Source organism: Silene latifolia, chromosome 7, assembly GCF_048544455.1.
Source record: "Silene latifolia isolate original U9 population chromosome 7, ASM4854445v1, whole genome shotgun sequence".
Taxonomy (NCBI): domain Eukaryota; kingdom Viridiplantae; phylum Streptophyta; class Magnoliopsida; order Caryophyllales; family Caryophyllaceae; genus Silene; species Silene latifolia.
In genome coordinates this window covers 9,201,390-9,224,659 of record NC_133532.1, presented here as the reverse complement: position 1 = coordinate 9,224,659, position 23,270 = coordinate 9,201,390, and the positions used below count along the sequence as shown (strand labels likewise).

The 23,270-nt window shown below is 39.0% G+C and overlaps 2 protein-coding genes across 3 annotated transcripts; one reads left to right on the top strand and one right to left on the bottom strand.

The window, feature by feature from the left end:
- The first annotated feature begins 3,488 nt into the window (after positions 1-3,488).
- LOC141591636 (OVARIAN TUMOR DOMAIN-containing deubiquitinating enzyme 6) lies at positions 3,489-15,191 on the top strand. 2 transcript variants are annotated; one of them, XM_074412038.1, is made up of 10 exons: positions 3,489-3,619; positions 7,174-7,506; positions 8,138-9,181; positions 11,277-11,438; positions 12,221-12,298; positions 13,070-13,148; positions 13,528-13,673; positions 13,964-14,029; positions 14,131-14,305; positions 14,771-15,191. In XM_074412038.1, exons 3-10 carry the CDS (start codon positions 8,519-8,521, stop codon positions 14,974-14,976), a joined length of 1,575 nt encoding a protein of 524 aa, XP_074268139.1. In that variant the 5' UTR covers positions 3,489-3,619; positions 7,174-7,506; positions 8,138-8,518; the 3' UTR covers positions 14,977-15,191. The 2 variants fall into 2 exon arrangements, with proteins under 2 accessions (XP_074268139.1, XP_074268140.1); XM_074412039.1 differs by lacking the exon at positions 3,489-3,619 and having other exon boundaries at positions 7,203-7,506; positions 8,324-9,181.
- Positions 15,192-16,001: 810 nt separating this feature from the next.
- LOC141591637 (uncharacterized) lies at positions 16,002-18,581 on the bottom strand. The gene is made up of 3 exons (XM_074412040.1): positions 18,425-18,581; positions 16,734-16,862; positions 16,002-16,625 (listed from the first exon to the last, which is right to left on the bottom strand). The coding sequence occupies exons 2-3, from the start codon at positions 16,768-16,770 to the stop codon at positions 16,213-16,215; spliced, it is 450 nt and encodes a 149-aa protein (XP_074268141.1). The 5' UTR covers positions 16,771-16,862; positions 18,425-18,581; the 3' UTR covers positions 16,002-16,212.
- Between the last annotated feature and the right edge of the window lie 4,689 nt (positions 18,582-23,270).

Sequence of the window (23,270 nt, the reverse complement as noted above, 5' to 3'; positions counted from 1 at the left end):
TGGGGTGATGCGACGGCGCTAATGTCTTGATGGAGAGGCGCCGCTCTTGTCGGTATGACGGTGTGAGCGCGTTTTTCTTGATAGATAAGCGATGTGAAAATTTTGCTTGGATGGAAGGCTTGGATGGTTTTTCATTAGGTAAAAACATGCGTTGGGGTGTCCATGACTATTTTGGGCACCTCCGCATGCCTACATAAATTTCTACGAGATTGCCAATGCCCTAATGGCTCATCACAGTACCCCTCCCCGATCGGCCACTAGTTGCATCCATGAGGTCGCCTTCCGCCGTAAGGACGGGCTTTTTCCTTTTTCGGACTTCCTTGCCTCTTTGAGGGATTGCATGTTGCATCCTCGGGCGCTATCCGGATGTTGATCACCTCATCCTTCTCGTCTTTGGAGACGAGCTTATGCGCTTCCCCGGTCCCCGAGACGCATACAGCAGTGTTAGGGCCCGGATGGACATCACTGCGTCGGCCTCACTCAGGGTGACTCGGCCTATGAGAACGTTGTAGGCGGACGAGCCGTCAATGACCACGAACTCGGCTAGGACGTTTTTAGCCGCGTTCTTTTCGCCGAACGTCACCGGAGTCGATTGATCCCCCGGCACAGGCCGGCTCCAGAGAAGTCGTATAGGGGTTGGTGCGGGGCTCAAGTCCTTGATCTTCGTGCCGAGGCCGAGAAAGCACTCTCTAAACATGATGTTTGTGTATGCGCTTTGTGTCAATCGGCACCTCTTGACCAGGTGGTTGGATATGTCCAAATTGACTACAAGCGGGTCGTTGTGAGGGGCGATGACCCCTTCGTAGTCCTTTCTTCCAATAGTCATGTCGGGGATGTTTCGGAGGGGATCCCCGAGTTGGGCACAAAGTTGATGGCCTGGTATAGCTCGTTTAGGTGTCGTTTGTGCCCATGAGTGGACCCTCCGTTCTCGTTGCCACCGATGACAACGTGAATCACTCCTATCCGCTCGAAGACGGACTTCTTGTCCGAATGGCGTTAGTCTTTTGACCTTTTAACGTACTTGCCGAGGCTTCCCTTTCGGATCGGTTCCTCTATGGCATTCTTCGATGGCGGCGTCGTTGGTTAAATGGCGGTGTGGCCGTGGTACTCACAAGATCTTGGCTCGTGTCACCGTCACTTTTTGGCTTGGGGGTCTCTCCCACTTCTGGCCCTCGTTTTTGCTCAGGGCGAAGACCTCGGCGGGTGATACGACGAGAGGGGTCTTTTCACTATACCGCCCCGATGGTACGTTCTCGAGTTCCATCCGGCGCCCGCCGAGTCTGTTTCCGGTCGGATCGTCCGACCGTGATCTATTATTCTCACGGCGTCTTCCATCGGACCGCGAACCGTTGTCGTCACGGCGTCCTTCGTCCTGATTGTCCTGCCTGTGACTCTTCTTTTCTGAGTGTTCGGCTTCGCTGGGACCTACCCAGGTCTTGTGATAGTCTTCTACCTTGATGGCTTGGTCGGCCAATTTCCTGGCGGCGTTCAAGCCCAGGCCTCCGCTCTTGATGAGCTCGTTTTTTAAGGCTCCCCTTGGGAGGCCTTTCATCAGTGCGAAGGCCGCCAGCTCGGGATTAATTTCTCGAATCTGCTGGACCTTTCCATCAAACCTCTTCACATAGCTCCGGAGAGACTCGCCCCCTCGTCGATAGTCGGGAGGTCGGATGTCTCTACGGCTCTTCTCTTGTTACAAGAGTCTTGGGCTAGGAAGGCATCCTTTAGATCGGCGTAATAGTACACCGAGCCGTCGGGAAGCCCTTTGTACCGGCTCCGAGCCATCCCATGCAAAGTTGTTGGGAAAATTCGGCACTGACCTCATCGGGCCGCTCCCATACCGACATGTAAGACTCGAAAGCCTCGGCGTGGTCGGCTAGATCACTATCTCCCTTGTATGACGAGAGGTGGCAACTTGAGCTTATGCGGCACCGGGACTTCCAAGACGTAGGCGTTGAGGGGCTGCCTAACCACGTGTCGAACGACACGTGGCGACCGGCTCCTTGCATCCCTAACCTGGCTCCTTCCTCCGTAGCGGGAGGGGCTCCTTCTTCGACTCGGACTTCTTCTCCAACTCTGCTGAGTCGGACTCCTCTGGCCCCTTTGGGGTAAGCCTCGTTCGTGTGGCGGGGACGCTGTCCTCCCCCGAGTGCGGGAAGGACTTAGGTCTACCGCGCTCACTTTGGGCTCCCGGCGTCTTGGCGGGTCGGCTTCTCCTAGTGCCCCGTTCAAATTTCTCGGAGTCACATTTTGGGCCCTAGCCTCCCGGACAGATTTCCGCCGCTCTTGTCGGCGTGACGGTGTGAGCGGGCGATGTGCGATTAGGTCCGGGAGCATCTTCGACTTTGCTACGTCAACCACCTGTCCCATGATGGTGACTGGTTGGTTCGGGCACCGGTGTGTCGGGTATTATTGGCATCCCGATTCTGGTTGAATTACTCGCCGGTGGAGGGTTGCTCGACTCGGATACGTGGACGACATCATCGTGGTAAAATTCGGTTTCGTCCGTCACGAATACCTCTTGTTGTTTCGACATTTTCTTAGCTTTTTGGGTGGGTTTTTGTTGATTTGTTGTTTTTTTGTTTGGGAATGAATGTGACTAGCTTCTAGTGTCTTCCCCACAGACGGCGCCAATTGTTCCGGGTGTAATTTCCAGAGCAGTTATTAGTTACCACCCGTGGCTTGTAGAATAATGTCTTGAGTTGAACCCTTCGCTTCTCGTCGTCCCTCTCGGCCTCTCCCGCAACAATGAACGAAGGCGAGGGCTTGGCGTGTGCAAGCGTACTCACTCCGACGCTCAAGTCAGTAAACTTAAAGGATTAAGCTGTGTTACTTGGCTAGATACGTATTGTAGAGAGATAAGGGAGATATTATCAGATGAATAGTGTATTTAGGTTTTAGTTGTGGGATCCTTTCCTCAATGAAGGTTGAGGAGTATTTATAGGCTTTCACCTTTTGTCACGTAGTGGCCAAGTGGCCAAGTGGCTAGCAGGTGGAAAGACTGATCTACCCCTCGGCCGAGATACCTATGGCAGGCCGGCGGGCCGTGTTGACTCGCCGCCGAGGGGTCTTGGATATGAGTACGCGGGTACGTGTCCCATTTGCGAGTTGTCACGCCGAGACCCAGGCTAACAGGCCGATGGGCTGCATCGGCCAGGCTGTATAAGTCGTTGACTTGCTGTGGATATCTTTGACCTTGCTCAATGTGTTGACTTGGTCAGCGGTGCAGAATATGCCCCATCACCCATGAATTCTATTTTCCTAGGCATTATCAACTCCTCCATAATAATGGAGGAGTTCAATTACCTAGCCCCCCTAGGTAGTTGGAAACTCTCATGTTAATTTAATTCTTGGATGCCAACCAAACGTGTTTTAGGCAATTCATGTGAATTGTCCAATTCACGTGTTTTGTAAAAACACGGGAAATTAATTCTCGTATGGCAACCAAACAAGGCCTTAATAACTTACTCGCTGAAAACGAAAATCAATACAAGTCATAAGTTTCAAATCCGAATCTCCGTCACTTTATCTTCTCACTCTATTAACTTTGTGTATAAGGAAAAAACCAACCGTGTGAAAGAAGCCAGGTGTTGCACACCGGCAAGAAGACACCGTCGTGAAAGTATCTATATATAAGTATAATAGAAGAACCACTACACATCATTCTGTCCACGTGTCAGCACCACAGCGAAAATTTTCCCGCTCAACATTTTGCCTAATACCGAGCTATCTTCTCTCTCACACACATTGTATTAACCCTAATTGTTCCTTCTATTGTCGCTGCTCTCTTCTCTGTCTCTCTCACACATGGTTCCTTCTCCTTCCCTTCATATTCTGGAATCCTCCTCTACACACCGAAAAACTCTTCATATCCGGATCCATTATACTCCGTATTGGTTAAATGAGACAATCATCAACTGATGTACAACGGTGCTATTGATTATATAATCAAAGAGGTGCGTAGTTCTGTAAATTTCAGGTTAATAATTTTTGTTAATTACTAATTATTAATTTGTTTATACGTTTGTTTATCGTCATATAAGTTGTTATGTAGTTTTATGTTTTGTTCTTCCATATATGATACACCCCACCACGGCATATTTCATACAGTTGAATAAAAGATGCATATAGACAAACAATTGGATATTACTCTGTATTATTTCCATTTCCCACTTCCGTTAGAAGGTATCGTATTCTTTATGATTTTTTTCTGGAATTCATTGTTGTCTCCCACCTAACCTTTTCCTAATTTTTTTGGTTCTATCCCCTTGAGTAATGCCTCTTTGAATAAAGGTTACCGGTTTTGCTTAATTACCTTACGAATCGTGAATTGATTCGCACAAATTACAGATTCGAATATCGAATAATGCTGTTTAGTTATAGTTTTATCAAAAATATGAATCGCTTATTCGTATTATGAATTAGTGTCACCCTATTATGAATTTGGTAACCGTGTTGGTAACTACCACTGGATGACATTTGAGATAGTTATTACTCATTTTGTTTCAATCAATTTATGTGTTGAATAGTCACATGATACTAATTGAGTTAAACATAGGGAGTGTATTGTTGGTGTGTTCTTATTTCCTGTTTTACACATCTTTGGACACCAATTTACAAATGATTTATCGGTTAATTCAGAAAAATAAAAAATAGTCCTCTTTTCAAATTACATTTTGGCCTATCTTTCAATGGTTTTAAAATTGGTATATTGTAGTATCTCTTACATCCTATTCATTTGTTTATCTATTTTATTCCTTGATAAACAAATTATTGATACGTAGGAAGTATTTCTTTACATAGTTTGTTATACGCCAATAAAAAAATTGTGTATATTCGATGATAAACTGGAGTTAGAAAGATGACAGGCTTCATTATAGTGATCACGGGCTTCAGAAAATTGTGCTGCATGAACTTAGAATAGTTTGAAAAGAGGTTAATTGTTAATTAGGTGGGGACACAATGGGAATAAGCTTCTATAGATTATGTTGATGAAAACCCACAGGGCCATAACTCCAGAAGTGATAAGCAGTAGATTAGTTAATTTGCATCATTTTGAAAAAATATCTTTCATGATTTTGAATCCTAATTTTCAAGTATCTATCTATATCTATATCTATATCTATATCTATATATTTATATAAAAGTAATAATAGAGGAACCACTAAATATCTAACTTGACACATGTCAATTTATTGTGCAATGAATTCCCGCCTAACCAAGACTAATGCAACCCTAATGAAGTACTAATGATGACGCCATGTAAACTTACAAGAATTCAGCCTTCACATTCTCTCTCTACTTTTTTACAACCTAATTTACCTTCGTCCTCTTTAATTTGTTTAAATCTTTTCATTTTACTCATGCTTACTGTCACCAAAAAAGCTGGATTTTTTTATGAATGTTGTTATCTCTTGAGGTAAGTTGTTCTTCTAATATTTCAATAATGTCTGTTATTATTGCTTACTCATTCTATTGATTTGAAATAATGTCACCGCAAACAATTAAAAATTATTCTCGCTAGATGAGACGATTTCTTTATGTATTATTTCATCATTTAAAACATATGATATCATGATCATTGTAATGTCCATGTATTTATGATGAAGTCAAATAAGTTAGTACTCTCCCAATCCCAATCATTTGTTTACCTTTTCTAAATTTTTTTTGATGATTAGGACGAATGGAGTATTACTATTTTCTTTGTGACAATGAACAAAATCAGAAATATTTGGAAAACCATCCTACCATTCTTTTCTCATAAAGTAGTATTTCGTATACATACCTTTGTACGTTTTCCATTACAGTTTGTTTAAACAATTTTCCATGTTTAAATGGTCAGCTGGATACTATCCCAACACCTTACCGCATTTTCGTAAGAGCTTATTGTAGATGCACCGTGATATTGATGGTTTTAGTGAAATTCTTAGCTTTTACACGCTTATCTAATTCAATTTTTATTTCCTACATAATGCATAATGAAACAAGCGCCTACTTGACTAGGCTAATACCCGTAGTTGAGAGACAACTATTTGAAAGAGTCGTTCGATTAGTCGCTACTCTCAACTAGCTATAAGTCCATGGACAATAGGTTTGAAATAATACGAGTAATTGATACCTGGAGTTTGGGCATCAAGTCACTGATTATACTCTGTGCTTTCTAATATACTAATATAGCATACTAACATATTTTGTTTTCAGTCTTACTTTGACGTTATATAAAGTATATAGTATTTATAATTAGTTTTACGTAGTTTCTTTCTTGTGTTTTAGTTAAACACGAATAGTTCATTTTCGACATTTACGGTCATCATGCACATCTGCTAATGATTTTCTTTTATAAATTGAGTTTTTTTTGCAGTAATTAGAAGGCAATGCATCAAAAGGTTGAAAGATCGTGTATGTATTAAAAGACAAATTGGATCTGTATCAAGACTATAAACCTATATACCTTGATTATCGGCCACTTAGTAGAGCACACCAACTTTCCATTGACAGCATAATTAGGACATTCACAGTTAGGTTTAATAATTGTACAAATAAGATGGAAGGAAACTAATGAGTCACTTTAATTATATGGTTGTATATATCATACTCCGTAGTTGATTTACGATAAATTAATTATTGAGGTTTAATTGAGTCTTTATTGTAGCTTACATGCTTGAGCTATTATTTGAGTTTTTTTTTTTTTTTTTATGAAAGCTATTGAAATGTCGGGCATCACTCTTCGTTGTTTATCTCATCTATGTATTGTCATTGATGAATCTTTTTAAGCTTGCAAAGTAGAAAATGCAGTGAAGCAAAAGCTATGTGTGATACGGGAGTGAATGTAGTTTGAGTTATGGCAATAACAATTATCGAGTTTTAAAAGTTTGCAAGGTTGTAAGCTTTCCAAAATATATTTCTATGTTCTTAGTGATCTAATGTGAGCTCAAAAAAAAAAAAAAAAATTGAATCAGATAGCAATACAGCAATACCTATATATTGAAATGAGTTTTTTTTTGTATTACTCCGTACCTTTGACTCGAAACAATTGAAAAAGATCTCCCATATTGTTAACTTTGTTTACGCGAATTAAGGCCATTGTTATACACTTAAAATAAGATAATATTGAAACAAAAAATTACACAATACCTTTATATATACCCGTGCAATTTTGCACGGGTTCTAAACTAGTAAAGATAAAGAATACAAACAAAAACTTTGTCTCACGTCACGTGGCCGTCCCTCCTCCTTTTTTCCACCTGATTTTTTTCCATTTTTTCATCACTTTTCATCCATTAAATTCTGCACCACTCACCAAACTTCACCCTTCTTCTTTCTTCTTATAACAATTTAATTTAATTTAATAATTAAACATCTTTTTCAATTTTTTTTTTTAATTTTTATTGTTTATGCATTTCACTTTCCTCCATTTTCTTCACCCCACAAAACCCTACTCTTTCTCTCTCTTCTTTCCTTAAAGAACCCTAATTTCTGCTTCTTTGGATCTTCAATCACCTTAATCAGGTCAGTTTTGATCTTATTTGAGTATAAAGTTTTGATCTTTTTGTTGTTTTATTATCTGGGTATGTGTTAATTTTGGTGATAATCATGTACTTTTTGAATTATTGACTTGATTAAGTTAATAAAAAAGTCAAATCTTGATGAGGGTTCAAGGGTAAAATGGGGAAAAAGTGATCTTTATGTAGTTTATGTGTTGATTTTTAAAGAAATATGGTAAATTTGATTGCAGATTAGGGTTTTTCGTATTGGGTTGAAGGGTAAATTGGGAAAAAATGATCTTTATGTAGTTTATGTATTGATTTTTAAAGAAAGATGGTAAATTTGATTGCAGAATAGGATTTTTCGTATTGGGTTGAAGGATAAATTAGGAAAAAAAGTTATCTTTATGTACTTTGTGTTAATTTATAACGAAAGATGGTAAATTTGATTGGAGATTAGGGTTTTTCGGGTTCAAGGGTAAATTGGGGAACAAGTGATCTTTATGTAACTTATGTATTGATTTTCGAATAAAAATGGTAAATTTGATTGGAGATTAGGGTTTTTCGTATCGGGTTCAAGGGTAAATTGGGGAACAAGTGATCTTTATGTAATTTATGTATTGATTTTTGAATAAAGATGGTAAATTTGATTGCAGATTAGGGGTTTTCGTATTGGGTTGGTGGTAAATGTACTTTGGAAGTTATGAAGTTGGTATCTTTCAAGGGTTTTTGTGCATTTTTTTAAGTTGTATTGTAGAAGGAAAGATTTAAAAAAGATTTAGGAAGAATTTAGGAACAAAAGTTGAGGTCTGGGTCTCATGAGAATTATCAGGGGAATGCAGAAATTGTTTTGTGCTGATAAAGAACCCGGCGGGAAGAGGTCATCTAGCCGCGGCATTGCTGTTAACTTGCCCCAGGCAAGAGCCCGGGATAAAGCCGAGATTAGGGTTGTGGAGCTCTAATCTTTGTAGGGACGTAGGTTTTTGGTTTGTTATAAATTAAGGTGTTTGATTGAAAGTTAAGGGAAGGAAGAAGCAATGACCCGGATTTTGGTTCAACGCGGTTCTTCTTGTAGTTCATCGTCAAATCAGAATAGGGCGTCAGTGTCCAGTTTGTCGAATTCCCCTTCACAGGCTCAGGGTGGTCCTGCACAAGGTAGTGTGGCTGTTAAAAATGAAGACGAGGTAAATGAACAAGTTATTGCCAGTGAGTTGGCGGAACATTGTGTAGCTAGTGGGAGCAAGACCGTGAAAAGTGATGATGGTTTGGAAGAAGGGATTAACCAGAGTCAAGAATTGGTGGATGGAGATGGTGTTGATGGGAGAGTTGTGATCGATGTGAATCAAGTGGAGATATCAAGGGGGTTTAGTGGGTTAAATGTTCTAGAGAATGCCAATAATGAGAGCGATAGTATTAATGGTGATACTTTACCAAGTGGTATGGGGAGCTCACAACCTCCTCCTCCTCCAATTCCGCCTCCGAAGCCACTAGGATCAAATCCTAACTTGACGAGATTTGTCTCTGGCACCTCAGATTCGCCGAGGATTGGACCATCGAGAAGGCCAACTGTTTGGCCTGCTCCTGCTAGGACTTCACCCTCTGGGTCAAGACCTTCCTCACCGAGATCTCACTGCGATAATGAAGGTTATAATAGTGCAGACGAGCAAAATCCTGGCTTTGGTTCCTCATTTTACGACCTTGTAAGTTTCTCGGTCCTTGATGTAATATTTGATGTGGTTATAATGTGCTAAGATGGTGTGAAACTTAATATAGGCACACTTTCTGTAGTAATGTGGTGCAGTTTATTGTATAGCTATTATAATCTCCTAATTTTGTTGGTAAGACAATTAAGATGCAGGTTTTTGATAATTTACTTTTGCTCGTAATCATCTCAGTGAAGCAGTTTGACTAGGGACCTGGGCAGCTCCCTTATCCTTTGTAGAAGCATTCAGTTGTATGAATGTCTGTCTGATGTTTATTTAGAGCAAATTCTTAGTCTGTACTTGATTTATGGTGTATATATATATGTAAATTAAATGTAAAAAAGTTAAATCTTTAATAAACAGATAGGTGAACATGTATTTATGATGATCCGTCTTCGTGATTAAAATACCTCTGCTAGTGAGTTTCATGACAGATACTATTTAGTATTTTTGTGTCCCAATTGTAAGTCTTTTGATGAAAGGAGGAATATATTGGCATTGTGGTTTTGAAGTCTGGCATAGGGAGAAGTTGAATAGTTGATCACAAGGAATCGTCGTACATGCAATTGGGAGATTTAGCTTTGAATCTTTCAACGTCTGTTTTAGGCCCTTATATGTTCTGATGACAAATATTTATGAGATTTGCACCAGGGGCTGAACCAACCCTCCGCCATGTGGGCTGTAGCCGGAAACAATTTTTTTGGATAAATGAAAATCAGTGTGTTTAGAAAGATACTCTTACACATTAGGGGTCTGATTTCAAATCTGTTTGTTTGGCATTGAAAGGGTGAAGTTTTCAGTTTGTTTGTGGTCGAATCCCAACAGGAATAATATTTTTGGATTTTGGGTTTCTCAAGATTTGTCTACATTCAATTGTTTTTTTATTCAATTCAGTTTATTCCATAACTGAGATCTTTACTATTTTCTGTTTTTTTCATCAAATATTTTTTTAATGAAATAAAAAACATTTAGCTTTTTTCTTCATTAAACATTCTTAGCTTTTTCTTTAGTAGCCTTTTTTTCATTAAGCATTCTTAGCTTTTCTGTAAAAACTGTCGTCAACTTCAACTAAATTATCTTGTGTACTTGCGTCATTTTATTAAATGAACTCTCAAAAATATAAACCTGATGCTTAAACGAAAAAATGATACCTTTTAAGTTTGAAATGAGTTAACTCTTAATAGTATAAAATTCAAGTATTTATACCGTGCATATTATTTTCGAATAATAATGTCAGAATATATGAATGACCTTATGTGTTTGAAATGAGTTAACTCTAGGTTAAAATATAGCTATTTATGTCGTGCACACTACTATTGAACAATAATGAGATAAACCTCTCATTGTATTTCGGAGATCCATTTTTTCTCTACAACTTATAAATCTAGCCTTAGTAGTTACCGATTCCTGGTTCCGACCCTGATTTGCACTTAGGAAACTTAACTGTAATTTTTGTGAATTTCTGTCTTTGTACTAGGTGGCTAGTTTCTACGCCAGTCCTATACATTTTATTAGTCCCTTATTTGTTTTGTTGACAAAGAAATAATGGGCTCTCCCATTATGTACTCGTAACGTTGTGCAACCTTCTAAATCTTTAGTTATAGTTTTAGCCTTAAATGCAGTATCTGCTTTTAACGTGTTTTTGGCACCGGGGAGTCTTGGAGGGTAATTGCATACTGTCGTGCCTGTTGTTTTATGTGTGTATTCTATTTTGGAAACATGCTTGTCTCAGTTTTATTTTGGTCATCCACACACCGTTAAGACACAATAGTAAAAAATGTGACCTCCTTTACATTGCCATAAACGAGAGGCTTTCAGACAATACAGTGATGTTATTGTATTCATGGATATGCGTATGATGCATGAAGAATCATGCGTCCCTTCTTTAGTAGTTTCAGTAGTAGGGATAGTGTTACTCTCATCAAGTCTCTGAGTAGTTCTAAGATAGCTTGGATATGACGTCTCATATTTTTCATACTTCTGTTGTCTTTTCTTTGGTAACGCAGTAAGTTAGTAACCATATTTTACCCCGAGTCTTGTCTCCTGGTCCATTGAGTTTAACCTCATAAATTGTGTGTTGTCACTACATCAGGAGAGAGAGCGGCAGTTTGAGATAGATATCAGACGCTCCAAAGGACTGGAAGTGAAGAGAATGCTGGAGGACGGTAATTGCTTATTTAGGGCTGTTGCTGATCAAGTTTATGGGGATCCAGAGGCATATGATTTGACCAGGCAGATGTGCATAGATTACATGGTAGGGGATCTTTTGGTCTCTCTTTTTCTTTCCCGAGATGAGTAATATCATAATGTCTTGTCATAAAACTAGCACTTGTACATTTGTACTCTAACCACGACAATTTCATTTGCAACTTCCGATTTGCCATTAGCAAGCCGGTATTGTCATGTTGTATTAGCAATGACTGATTTGGGACTATAATAGTGACCTATTGTGTATGCATATTTTATGCAATTATATACTCCTATTAGCCAAAGCAAAACTGTGTCACACATAATTCATAAATTTGTTTAACTAGAATCTGTGGCACAATTTTGTGCAGTCAGATCAAATCCTACAACGAATGAAAATCTTTGTTCATGCGACTCAAAGAGACCCAAAAACATAGCTGGAAATACCCTTAATGATTGATTTACTAGTATGCTTCTAGATATTGGTAAGTACATATATGTTGTAATAAATGTAAACCCCGGATGACCCTAAATATGGAGTTAAGCTAAAAGGGATGAACATAACAATAAGCAAAAAGAGTTGCTCTGCATTTTCTTTCTTCACAAGAGTCCAACTTTAAGTTGTGATGCCCTTTCTTTCCAGTTCCCGGAATATGCAAAGAAGGCAGCCATATTCGGACATTTATTTATGGGAAGGGTATACACATGCATACTCTTATAAAACTATAGATCGCCGCTGTGTATTAGGAAATCGTATTTTGTATTTTAGTAGTTGGAATACGATGAAGGTACCATTTATGTTCAGCTATTTTGTATTTTCCGATTAATATTTTTTTTCTATGTATGCAGGAGCGAGAGAGAGATCACTTCTCTCAGTTTATCACTGAAGGTTTCACTTCTTATTGTAAGAGGAAACGCAGAGATAAGGTGACTCACTTGGCCTATTTGAACTGGGATAACTTTGTGTGTATTAGGTTTTGCAATTAATGTTTCCATGTACGGACTTTTGGAAATTCACTTGACATTTGTAATACTGAAAAGTTAAGACTGATTGTCGATAGTTGTAGTTGCCAAACTCATTTGTAGGAGATCGCTAGGATTGACGATATTGATGGGGGTTTAATGGAGGTAAAAATAGGAAAGTGATGGTTGCGATGAAGGAAAGATAAAAAGATGGTGAAGGAGGTGTAGGCGGGGGACTAATTCTCTCACATGAGAGTATGGATTACTATAGGGGAGGTGGTTTAACTATCATCCGCACTTATAAGGCAACTACACTATTACTCTCATATCTCTTTCCTTTATCCACCACCACCATCGCCTTTATTTTTCCATCCATTACCATTTAACAACCATGGAAAGAGTTTAACCTGTGTTAAAAAAATTTGACCATTCATTATTGGGGCTAATGCTATTTGGTTTCCGCTAATAAGGTTCTGTCACTCACCACCTTTTATAGTGTTTCCGCATGTTTATGGGGTAACTATTGCCCTCCTATCATCTCTTTTCTCTATCCCCCACCGTCACAACCATTATTCTCTTAACATTTACTCCTTAATCCAAGCAAGTATGAGATGCGAAAAAGTAATTGTTTGGCTGACTTTATTGTCCAGCGATGTGGTGTAATAACGCTTACTCCATAAATGGTTTCCACTAATGATGCTCCTTCACCTGCCACATTTTATTTTGTTTCTGTAGGTGTATGGAAACAACGTGGAGATCCAATCCCTGTCTGAAATGTATAATCGGCCCATTCATATTTATTCGTATAGCACAGGTTAGTCTACTTGCAGATCTCATTTATTTATTATTTTACGGAGTGAAGTGATTGTTTCCATTTCCAATGGCTCAAAGGCTCATTCATTATTCTTTGATTCTAATACCAAAAAATGAAATTATTTTTTGATTCTAAACTGTGATGGAACATGGAACAAAGCAAAACGGCTCACTAAACTAGTTGTGCTTGTGAAGTAGCCGTCATTCAATTCGATATTTTTGACCGTAATTTTCATTTTGGTTCTTCAAAGAGCCTCTATGGGTTGTTAACTCATGACCTTTCTTGCCTTGCAATTTTTGGGAGCCCTTGAGCCGTTGGGGTGACGTTATTGCCGGGTAAGGTGATGTGGGGATTTTATGTCTTCATTTTTTTTCTGCAGAGCCTATCAACATATTCCATGGGAACTACAACACTGACTTACCTCCCATACGGCTAAGTTATCACCATGGTAATCACTATAACTCCCTTGTGGATCCTCGGCGATTGAATGTTGGTGCCGGGCTTGGATTTGGCTCTCTCCGAGGGGTAAGTCGGAATTGATATGTGTTTATTTTGATTTTTGTTTCTAGCTCGTCTCTACACACTGGCTGATTGTACTGGTGATTTAGCTTCTCCTTTTGTAAGTTGCAATTTGAAGGAAGCAAAATTTAACCTATTTATTGATCTAAGAACCCCGTGTTGCATTTTTTTCGATGGATTTTTTTGCTTCACATTCAATGGCTGTTTCTGATGTAGTAGTGCGACAGTAATCAATTTTTAGATATTAGCGCTGAGCATCTTCGTGAATGTTGACACATCTGTGTTCTGTCTTTCAGAGAAACGTGGACCGTGAACAAGTTAAAGCTGCTATCAAAGCTCAACAAGATCAACAAATAGATAATGTTAGTATTTTGTATCATAATCATATGTTCGCATTCCATCCATCCTTAATATAACTAAACCAATAACTTTAATGAGGATGGTTCATAACATTTTCGTGCAGGCACTGTTGGCCGAAGGGCGGTTTTACTCTGATCTTGAGCTGACAGAAAAAGAAATTGAACGTATGGTTATGGAAGCTTCTCGAGCTGAGTATCTAACTGGTAATAAATCAAGACAGCACATTAGCTTAAGAGAATCTTCTACTTCTAGAGCTGAACCATCGTCTTCCGGAACAAGTAAGCGATCTGGAAATCTTGTATGTATCTTTCTATCCAACCTGGGAATACATCCCAGGTGCCGCGTTACTCGAGTATCCGTAACCTGATCTTAACACTTATGTGTTAATGTCGACAAGTGTACTTGACAAAAAAAGGAATAGCCCTAGTAAGATAGGTCTTGAATTTTGCTTTGTGATGCGCACGTACCTTGACAGAGAGTAGACCTTGTGGTGGGGCCATTCTGTTCAGTTTCGGTTGAGTCAGTAGGGGTTGGTCATTTCCAACGCGTTGTTATCAGGTGATTTTAGGGCGGTTTGTGTCAGGTCGGGTCAAATTCAAGTCTTTTCTATTCAGATTTTTTTCCTTTCAAATTAGTCGTTTCAGACCGGGTTATTCACAGTGTCTAAGTGAGGGTCATGTGGTCCGTGATCTTGTTTTATGCGTATTGATAGCTAAAACTAGCTTTTTGACCATGGGAACCAGGACCATCGGGCAGTGATAGTGAAAAAGAAAGCAGTTTGACAGACACAGCGCTGAGCAAGAGCATGCAGATGGTGCTGTCAATGGGTTTCAGCTACTTGCAGGCTATCGAGGCGTACAGTATATTCGGGGATGATGTCGATTCCATGGTTTGTTACTTGTTGGAGACCAGCAGTAGCAGCAGGAGGAAGGGGAAGGCTACTGAATAATAAATCCTCTCTGTCCTTGCTAACCAAAACTATGCCCTCTTTGTTTTATATTTTGGGTTGTACAATAATAATATCATCATTGTCAAAAAAAAAAAAAATAATAATATCATCGGAATGTCGTCTAATGTAGCCTTATTGACGTTGATACTTTATATAGTACTATGTATTATTTCTGTTATAATTTAATAATTGAATAAAAACTTCTGTTCTGTATACTTACCATTCATGTCGGTCGATCCCAAAATGAAAGGGATTAAAACTTCTGTTCAGTACTCGTTGACAGTTTGACACCACCAAGGTTCTTCTAGTAAAGGCAACAAACGCCATTTGCCATTTGTACAAATAATCTAATTTTCGATGTTTTTTTTTTTTTTTGGCATCTGTAAAAGAAGTTTTACCTAACTAACTAATCATAGCCTTACACGCAAGGCTATGTGCCACATTATTAAACGATCTAGGAATATAACTAATAGCTAAACAATGAAAAAAAGAGAGGTAGGAAGTGATGTCTGCAAGAACCGCCTTAAGGAGATGATGTGGACGCTCAAAGCCAGCCAATTGACTAACTAGAGAAAAGCAATCAGTAGATATCTGCAAGTGACGAATTCCCTGTTCCTGAGCCCACAAAACTACAAAAGGACCATTCGCACTCCCAAACCTTCCGCTTGGGCAGGTGACTCAGCTCTAATCCTTCTGTCAGCGACGAAACATTGTTCTCCATTTTCAGATAAAGCGACCCATCCAACACCGGCATTATCCATCCCTTTCCAACCTGCATCAACCATAACCCGAACATAGTCACAATGACTAATTTTCGATGTTTGTGTTGGATGATAAATATCTTCATATGTAGAGCGAAACAAAAAACATCTACATGCCGGCTGTTGTGTAGTTGACAGTTTCATGCACAGTGGTGCTCTGTTGTCGAGAACCACAGTGCAGGACTATCAGATTTGTCGGAAAAATGTATCCTTTCTTACCATAACGAGCAATGGTTAATAAACATTTGTTTTCGTTGCTCACAATTTTCTTCATTCGAATGTAGAAATTTGATTGAATCATTAATGAATAGCCATACGGCAGCTACAAGGATTGTAAGTAGTTCCGAACAGAAATAAGACCACCGATACAAAGCATATGTAGGCAAGACAGAACCAGTGCTTATGCAAAACGAAGATTCAAAAAAACCAAGACAGACGATACAATGGAGAAAGACAGCCTAGACATTTGTACAAGTCAGGCCGGGGAGCGGGAAGAGTGACGAAGACGGTGGAGGTCATCAAGCCAGCGATCCTCATGGGCCCAATCGGGAGCAAAACCAGAGACGGATACCCCACGCATGGCCTCCATAACTCGGGTGATATTCTCGTTTGGCAAGGGGGCGTTTCTACGGCTCTCATCTTCTTCGAAGGCTCTCCTGGCAGCCAACTCAGACTCAACTCTCCTCGTCTCCTCTTCATCCTCCTGCTCATCATCATCATCCTCGATCGAATCCTCTACACAAGCACCAGCTAGCGCAGGATGATGATGGCCGTTGGGTAGACCTACATCAACTCCCTCGTTATCATCGCCATTGTAAGAACCGATAGGCTGGTAGTAGTCAGGGATTCCCTCTGAGTTTGTGTCGGAATCGCTGTCTTCACCATTTTCTGCATCAGGCCACCTGTTAGATAATCAGGTCTAAATTCAAATGTTGAAGAATTAGAAACTGATTAGCCACTAAAAAATGGGGAAAGAGGGTTAGAATGATTCACTACCAATGATATCCGGGTTGGAGATAGAAGCCGCGTTCATCCTTCCCTAAATCGCCTTGAATTTGGATCTATGTTTCAAACTTTCAATAGAGCAAGTTTCTGGATTTACAAGGATGCGGGCGATAACCCCAACTAGGAAAAAAGAAAACAAAAACAAATGAGTGAGCCTGAGAGGAGGGGGAGATTGGGGTAATTGCAGCATTTGAAAATATCGACCATTAATAGAAAACTTCCGTCACATATTTTGAGAAACGTAGTGAATTGGACCGAACGGCATAAGTAGAAGCTTGAAGGAGATGGTCAGTAACGGTGAATATAAAGCCAGTGGTAGAAAGATCAACGGAGAAGAAGAGATAGAGAGGAAATTGCAGAAAGGTGACTGAACTTCAAAGACAGCGCTGGTTCCGTTCCAGCTAAAGCGCCTTATTTAGATTTCTTTTTAGCAGGAATTACTAGGTTGGCTCTCAGCTTCAGCTCGGCCAGCATCCTACTGTTGAAGGGGTGAATTCCTAAAGCGAACTACTCATTGCTGCCTAAAGAGAAGCTCATATCTACCCACATTTCAACAGTCCTTCCCTTAAAACCAGTTCGGATACTCTTTGTTTTGATTTCAGTTGCGATCTCACAATACACTATTCATCCAATCAAGTACCCTCTAGGCTCTACCTTCCTTTCTCGCTTCCTTTAATTTACCTTATGGGAACGTTTGGGAACTAGAATTTCATTTCAAATATACTCCCTCCGTCCCGGTCAATTGTTGTCCTTTGGTTTTGGCACAAAGACCCCAAAAAATAGGAAGGAGCCAATTACTAAATAACAAGTGGAACAATTGAGTGTGAATGATCAAATTGTTCATCAAATTTATTCTTAAAATAGAAAGGACAACAAATGACCGAGGCACGCCAATATTGAAAAGGACAACAAATGACCAGAACTGAGGGAGTACTAGATTTAGGATTCGGAAACTAGATTTAGGACTTGCAAATCCAAAAATCAGTCCTTGAAGATCCTCCGAATGTCAAATACCCAATTTTTAATGAACAACATCAACATTTGTTTTACGGGATTAAATACGCCCTTAGTTATTTTTAATGAACAACATCAACATTTGTTTTACGGGATTAAATACGGCCTTAGTTCCAGACTTACAGTCAATAATTATCTATGTTTGCAAATTGCAATCCTCCTAACAGAAAAATACGATACGATAGATAACTATTGATCGGGATAGATGGCAATCGAATTAAACCTAAGAACCCTAACAAATTTAAGATCAAATTCACAATCCTCCTAACAGGAAAATATGATAGATAACTATTGATCGGGATAGAGGGAGTACAACATACAATTACGATGGCAATCGAATTAAACCTAAGAACCCTAACAAATTTAAGATCAAATTCACAATCCTCCTAACAGGAAAATACGATAGATAACTATTGATCGGGATAGAGGGAGTACATACAATTACGATGGCAATCAAATTAAACCTAAGAACCCTAACAAATTTAAGATCAAATTCATCAAACCCTAGATTCATAGGCTCTAATTACAACAATTTAAGCATATACAATCCAGAAAACAAACTGAAATCAACGCTATATATATACAACGATTAATATTAAACTAAACCATTTAAAAAACATATGATTACCCAAATTTTCAAAACCTTAGAAAATTGGAAATTGAATTACCAATCAATTGCTGTCTTGCTGATGATGGACAGATTAAGGATGCGTGAGAGTGAGGATCAAAAAGTTTGACTGTTTGAGCGTAAGATTTGGAAATGCAGGGGGCACTAATTCTTATATAAAACGGTTTTAGACAATCATTATTGTAAAACCGTTTGTCATTTTTACATAATTAGCCCACGAATATAACCAACTGTTTGGGTAGGAAGGATTAGGGCAGAGTACGGATCGGGTATTTGATCCAAAGTGCTAGTTTGGATCGGATATCCATATTAGAAATCCTGAAGTTAGATATCCAATATCCAAACCAAATGTCCCGGATATCCAATGTTCGGGTATCCAAAATAATCGGATCGGATGCGGATATCCGATGGATATCCATACTTTTGAATTTACTTTAAAATTAAGTTTTAAACACGATTATATTCATAGTTTTACATGATATTTTCTTTCGTATTCTTATTCTAATATTTTCGCTATAAAATATAAGTACTACCTACATATTTCTCTAATATTTTAAACATTAATTAAGTTATTGTATCAAATAAAATTTTATTTTCTCGAAATTATACTAGGAAACTATAGTTTCGGATCAGATCGAATATCCAAATGTTTTAATTCTAATATGCATATCCAAACCAAAACCAAAGATTTCGGATCAGATATCCAAACCAAACTCAACTTTCGGATCGGATATCCAAAAATTCGGATCGGATTCGGATCGGATATCGAATCAGTTTGGATAATCGGATTTTTTGCTCAGCCCTAGGAAGGATATCAAGTTAAGTTGTATATTGTATTTTATTGTAAAACGGTTTTACAAGATCATGTTTGGCCTCATTTTCCAAAAATTAGTTTTTGCTTTTCTAGCTTAATTTGCTAAAAGTATTTTTTAAAAGTAGTAGTCTAATCAAATTGGTGCTTCTATTTTTATGGGCAAAAATATACTCCCTCCGTACCACACCAAAGGTAACACAGGGAAAAATGGAGTATTTAAGAAAAGTTGGAAAAAATAAGGGTAAAGAGGGAAAAAATAGGCGGGGTATGTAATTGTGGGTTGGTAGGTGGGGTATGTAATGGTATTTTGTGTAAATATCAAATGAGTATAAGGATAACTTGGTAATGTTGTGGGCCAAATAAGGAATGTTACATTTGGTGTGGTACGTCCGTTTATAGTAAGTGTTACCTTTGGTCTGTTACGGAGGGAGTAAATTTTTAGCTTTTGAGATTTTTGAGATTTTTTTTAACTTTTAAAAAAGATTGTTTTTGGCCAAAAAGTGATTTTAAGTCCAAAAACACTTTTACAACTTACAAGCTAAACCAAATACACACTTACTCAGTGATGGGGTGTCATAATTCTAAATTAGCTATAAATACCGATAATTTTGTATATTATTTCTGTTTTCATTTTAGGAGGTACTCCGTACTAAGGTCGCTAAATGAATAACGATCTCGAAATAAGGTTAACACACTCTATTAGAATGAAATTGAAGACTATCCTACAACTATGTGTTGGAGTAATGGCTTTACAATATCCTATCGTTGGTGTTACTGATGCCACTGTTACTCCTCGTCCTCCTTCCTCTTTTAAGAAAAATGAGGACGATATAAGAAAGTATGAGAAGGACAACAAAACTGTCCGTTTTCATATTCTCAATCATGTGGTGGACTCTCCTTTTGATTTTCTTATGATCCACAAATCTGCCAAAGCAATTTGGGAATTGCTAGAAAAGAAGTATGGTGCTGATGACGCATGAAAAAGGAAATATGTTGTCGGAAAATGGCTTGAATTTAAGATGGTTAATGACAAGCCTATTATGGAGCAACTTCATGTCTACGAGAACATGTGTGCGGATGTCTTGAATGAAGATATGAAGTTGTGTGAAATTTTTTAGGATAATGTCTTGCTTGAAAATTTTCCGCCCTCTTGGAGTGATTACATGAATCATCCCAAGCACAAGAAAAGGGATTTATCACTTCAAGAACTTATCAGCCATATGAGAACCGAGGAGGCAAATCGCCTCGAGGATTGTTGGAAATAGGGGCTATTTTAGCCAAGAGTGTTTTTTCTAATTGTCCCACATTGGTGAGGATTGGAGTGATTTATGTGTTTATAAGTGTACTCTCTCCTTACACTATCACTAGTGGGTCAAGGGAGCCTTTTGTAAAGGTTTGCGAGGTGCTTAATTCAGCTCGCACACGCGCGCGCGCCGTGCCCGAGCCCGGCCCGGATTCGGGAATCGGGAATGCGGCGGGCTTAGCCTATCTTTTTGGGCCGGATTCTTTTGCAGTTGTGTTGTGAGAATAAACTGTCTAAGTTCATTCTCACATGTGTGTTATTGATTCAGTCAATAAGACTGTTTAGTGAGTGAGCCTTTAACCGCCTCTGCTTGGCTATATAGGGCCTCACTTCAGCTATCAGAAAACACAACTCAACTCTTCACCTTCTAATCTTTCTCTCATAATCATTCATTTCTGGGTAAAGTATTATTTCGTTCCAGGTCTCTTACATTCGAGTGGGCGAGTGTAAAAGGCGGCAGTAGTGTAATCCTTGGGGACTACCGGTCATCGTTGATCGCCACCACGGTCGATCCGGGCAAATAGTTTTCAAGTCAGCGGTTCTTTATCCGCGTCACTACATTCGGGTTTACTTTCTGATTGCTTATATTTCATCTTCGTCTGATATTTCTTTTCTCCTTCATTTTTCGCATTGTTTGAATAACAATTTGAAAACTATTTAGTTCTTTGTAACTATATGTCTGTTATATCGAAAATTGTTCGATATGTCGAAATCGGAGTCATTAGACGGTCACAATTATAAGCGTTGGTCCCGAGAAATTATTGATGTATTTCGAGCGACTAGAAATTGATTACGTTTTATTTAGTGACCCGCCTAAGCCTATCACCCCTACGATCTTTGAGAAAACCCCTCCTCCCTCTAAAGATGTTAAGTCCAATGAAGAGGATATTGCAAAATTTATAAAGGACAACAAAGCGCTAGGTGTCACATTTCGAATAATATGACAAACACCTTGTTCGATTTATTTCTTTGTGAATAAGTCGGCTAAGTTTATTTGGGAGGCTTTAGAAACCAAGTATGGGGCTGATGATACGGGGAAAAAGAAGTATGTTGTGGGAAAATGGCTGGGATTTCAAATGGCTGACGGGAAATCTATCATGGATCAAGTCTATGTCTATGAAAACTTATGTCTTTGATGTTGTCAATGAAGGCATGAAACTTGATGATATTTTCGTAGCTAATGTTTCGCTAGAGAAATTCCCTCCCTCCTGGTCTGATTACCGAAACCAACTTAAACACAAAAAGAAAGACTTGTCCCTTAAGAAACTTATAGGACATATGAGGACCGAGGAGGCTAATCGCCTTAAAGACCTTCCTGCTAGTCAATCTGTGACATTCCTATTATTCTTCTTTGTTAAAGCTAATGGTTGAGTCCGGTGGTCCGTCTTATCTTTGAGAAATATAAGGGTAAGAGTAAGGCCAAGGTTGGTCGGGGTAAGAACCAGGGTCTGCTAAGAAGAATGGTCCGAGAAGCATACCAAACCGGTTCCTAAGATTGAGAGAAAGTCGCTAAGGGTCCTATTATCGCTATGTTTGCGGAAAACTGGGCACAAAGCCTACCAATGCTCGAGAAGAAATCTGCTGAGGCCAATGTTCTTTGTGATTGATGATGTTATTGCGGTTGTGGTTGTGGAAGCTAATCGGTGGGTAATGTTCTTTGAATGGGTCTTGAATCTGGAGCTTCGAGACACCTCTGTCTTGATAGGGGTTTATTTCTTTGAGTTCGAGGAAGTTCTTTGATGGGGAATGCGTCTACATGGGTAATTCTTCATCTGCAAAGATCACAGGCAAAGGCAAGATCTTTCTCAAACTCACCTCGGGGAAAACACTTGCTCTCAGTAATGTTTTATTTGTACCCTCATTGCGTCGAAACCTTGTCTCTGGTGCCTTGTTAAACAAAGCTGGTTTGAAACTTGTTTTTGAGGCCGACAAGGTGGTAATGTCGCGTAATGGGGAATTTGTGGGCAAGGGTTATCTTTCTGGGGGTCTTTTTGTATTGAACTACGATTACGCTATTAATAATATTGCATCTTCTTTCGCTTATATCATTTGAGTCTATTGATGTTTGGCATGGTAGGTTAGGTCATGTGAATGTGGATTACATTAAAAAACTTAGAACTATGAGTTTAATTCCGAGTATGACGAGTCAAGAATTCTCTAAATGTGCTAGCTGTGTTGAGGCTAAGTTTACAAAGAAGCCTAGTAAACCTGTGACTACTAGGAACACGAATCTTCTTGAGTTAATCCACACCGACCTAGCTGACTTCAAAAATATTGCAAGTAGAAGTGGCAAGAATTATTATGTTACGTTTATAGATGACTGTTCTAGATACACCCGTGTCTATTTGCTGAAGACTAAAGATGAAGCTGAACAATCTTTTATAAACTTTAAGAATGAAGTTGAGAATCAACTTGACAGAAAAATTAAAAGGGTAAGGTCTGATAGAGGTGGTGAGTATAAATCTAGTTATCTAGCTGACTTTTGTGCTGCAAACGGTTTAATACATGAGACTAGTCCACCTTATTTACCCCAATCCAATGGTGTAGCTGAACGTAAAAATAGAACCTTAAAAGAAATGATGAATGCTATGCTTTTAAGTTCTGGCCTATCTGACGATATGTGGGGGGAAGCAATTCTTTCAGCTTGTCACATTCTTAACCGTGTACCTCATAAGAAACTTGACAAGACACCCTACGAGATTTGGAAGGGCTATCCTCATAACCTGAGCTTCCTTAGGGTATGGGGATGTTTAGCTAAAGTGGGTTTAC

Coding starts and splice junctions, on each gene's coding strand:
- LOC141591636 (XM_074412038.1), top strand. CDS start 8,519: ATGACCCGGATTTTGGTTCAACGCGGTTCTTCTTGTAGTTCATCGTCA. Junction 11,439..12,220: donor AGATGTGCATAGATTACATG/GTAGGGGATCTT, acceptor CTATGTATGCAG/GAGCGAGAGAGAGATCACTT. Junction 13,674..13,963: donor GATTTGGCTCTCTCCGAGGG/GTAAGTCGGAAT, acceptor TCTGTCTTTCAG/AGAAACGTGGACCGTGAACA.
- LOC141591637 (XM_074412040.1), bottom strand. CDS start 16,770: ATGAACGCGGCTTCTATCTCCAACCCGGATATCATTG. Junction 16,626..16,733: donor CTCCAACCCGGATATCATTG/GTAGTGAATCAT, acceptor GGCCTGATGCAG/AAAATGGTGAAGACAGCGAT.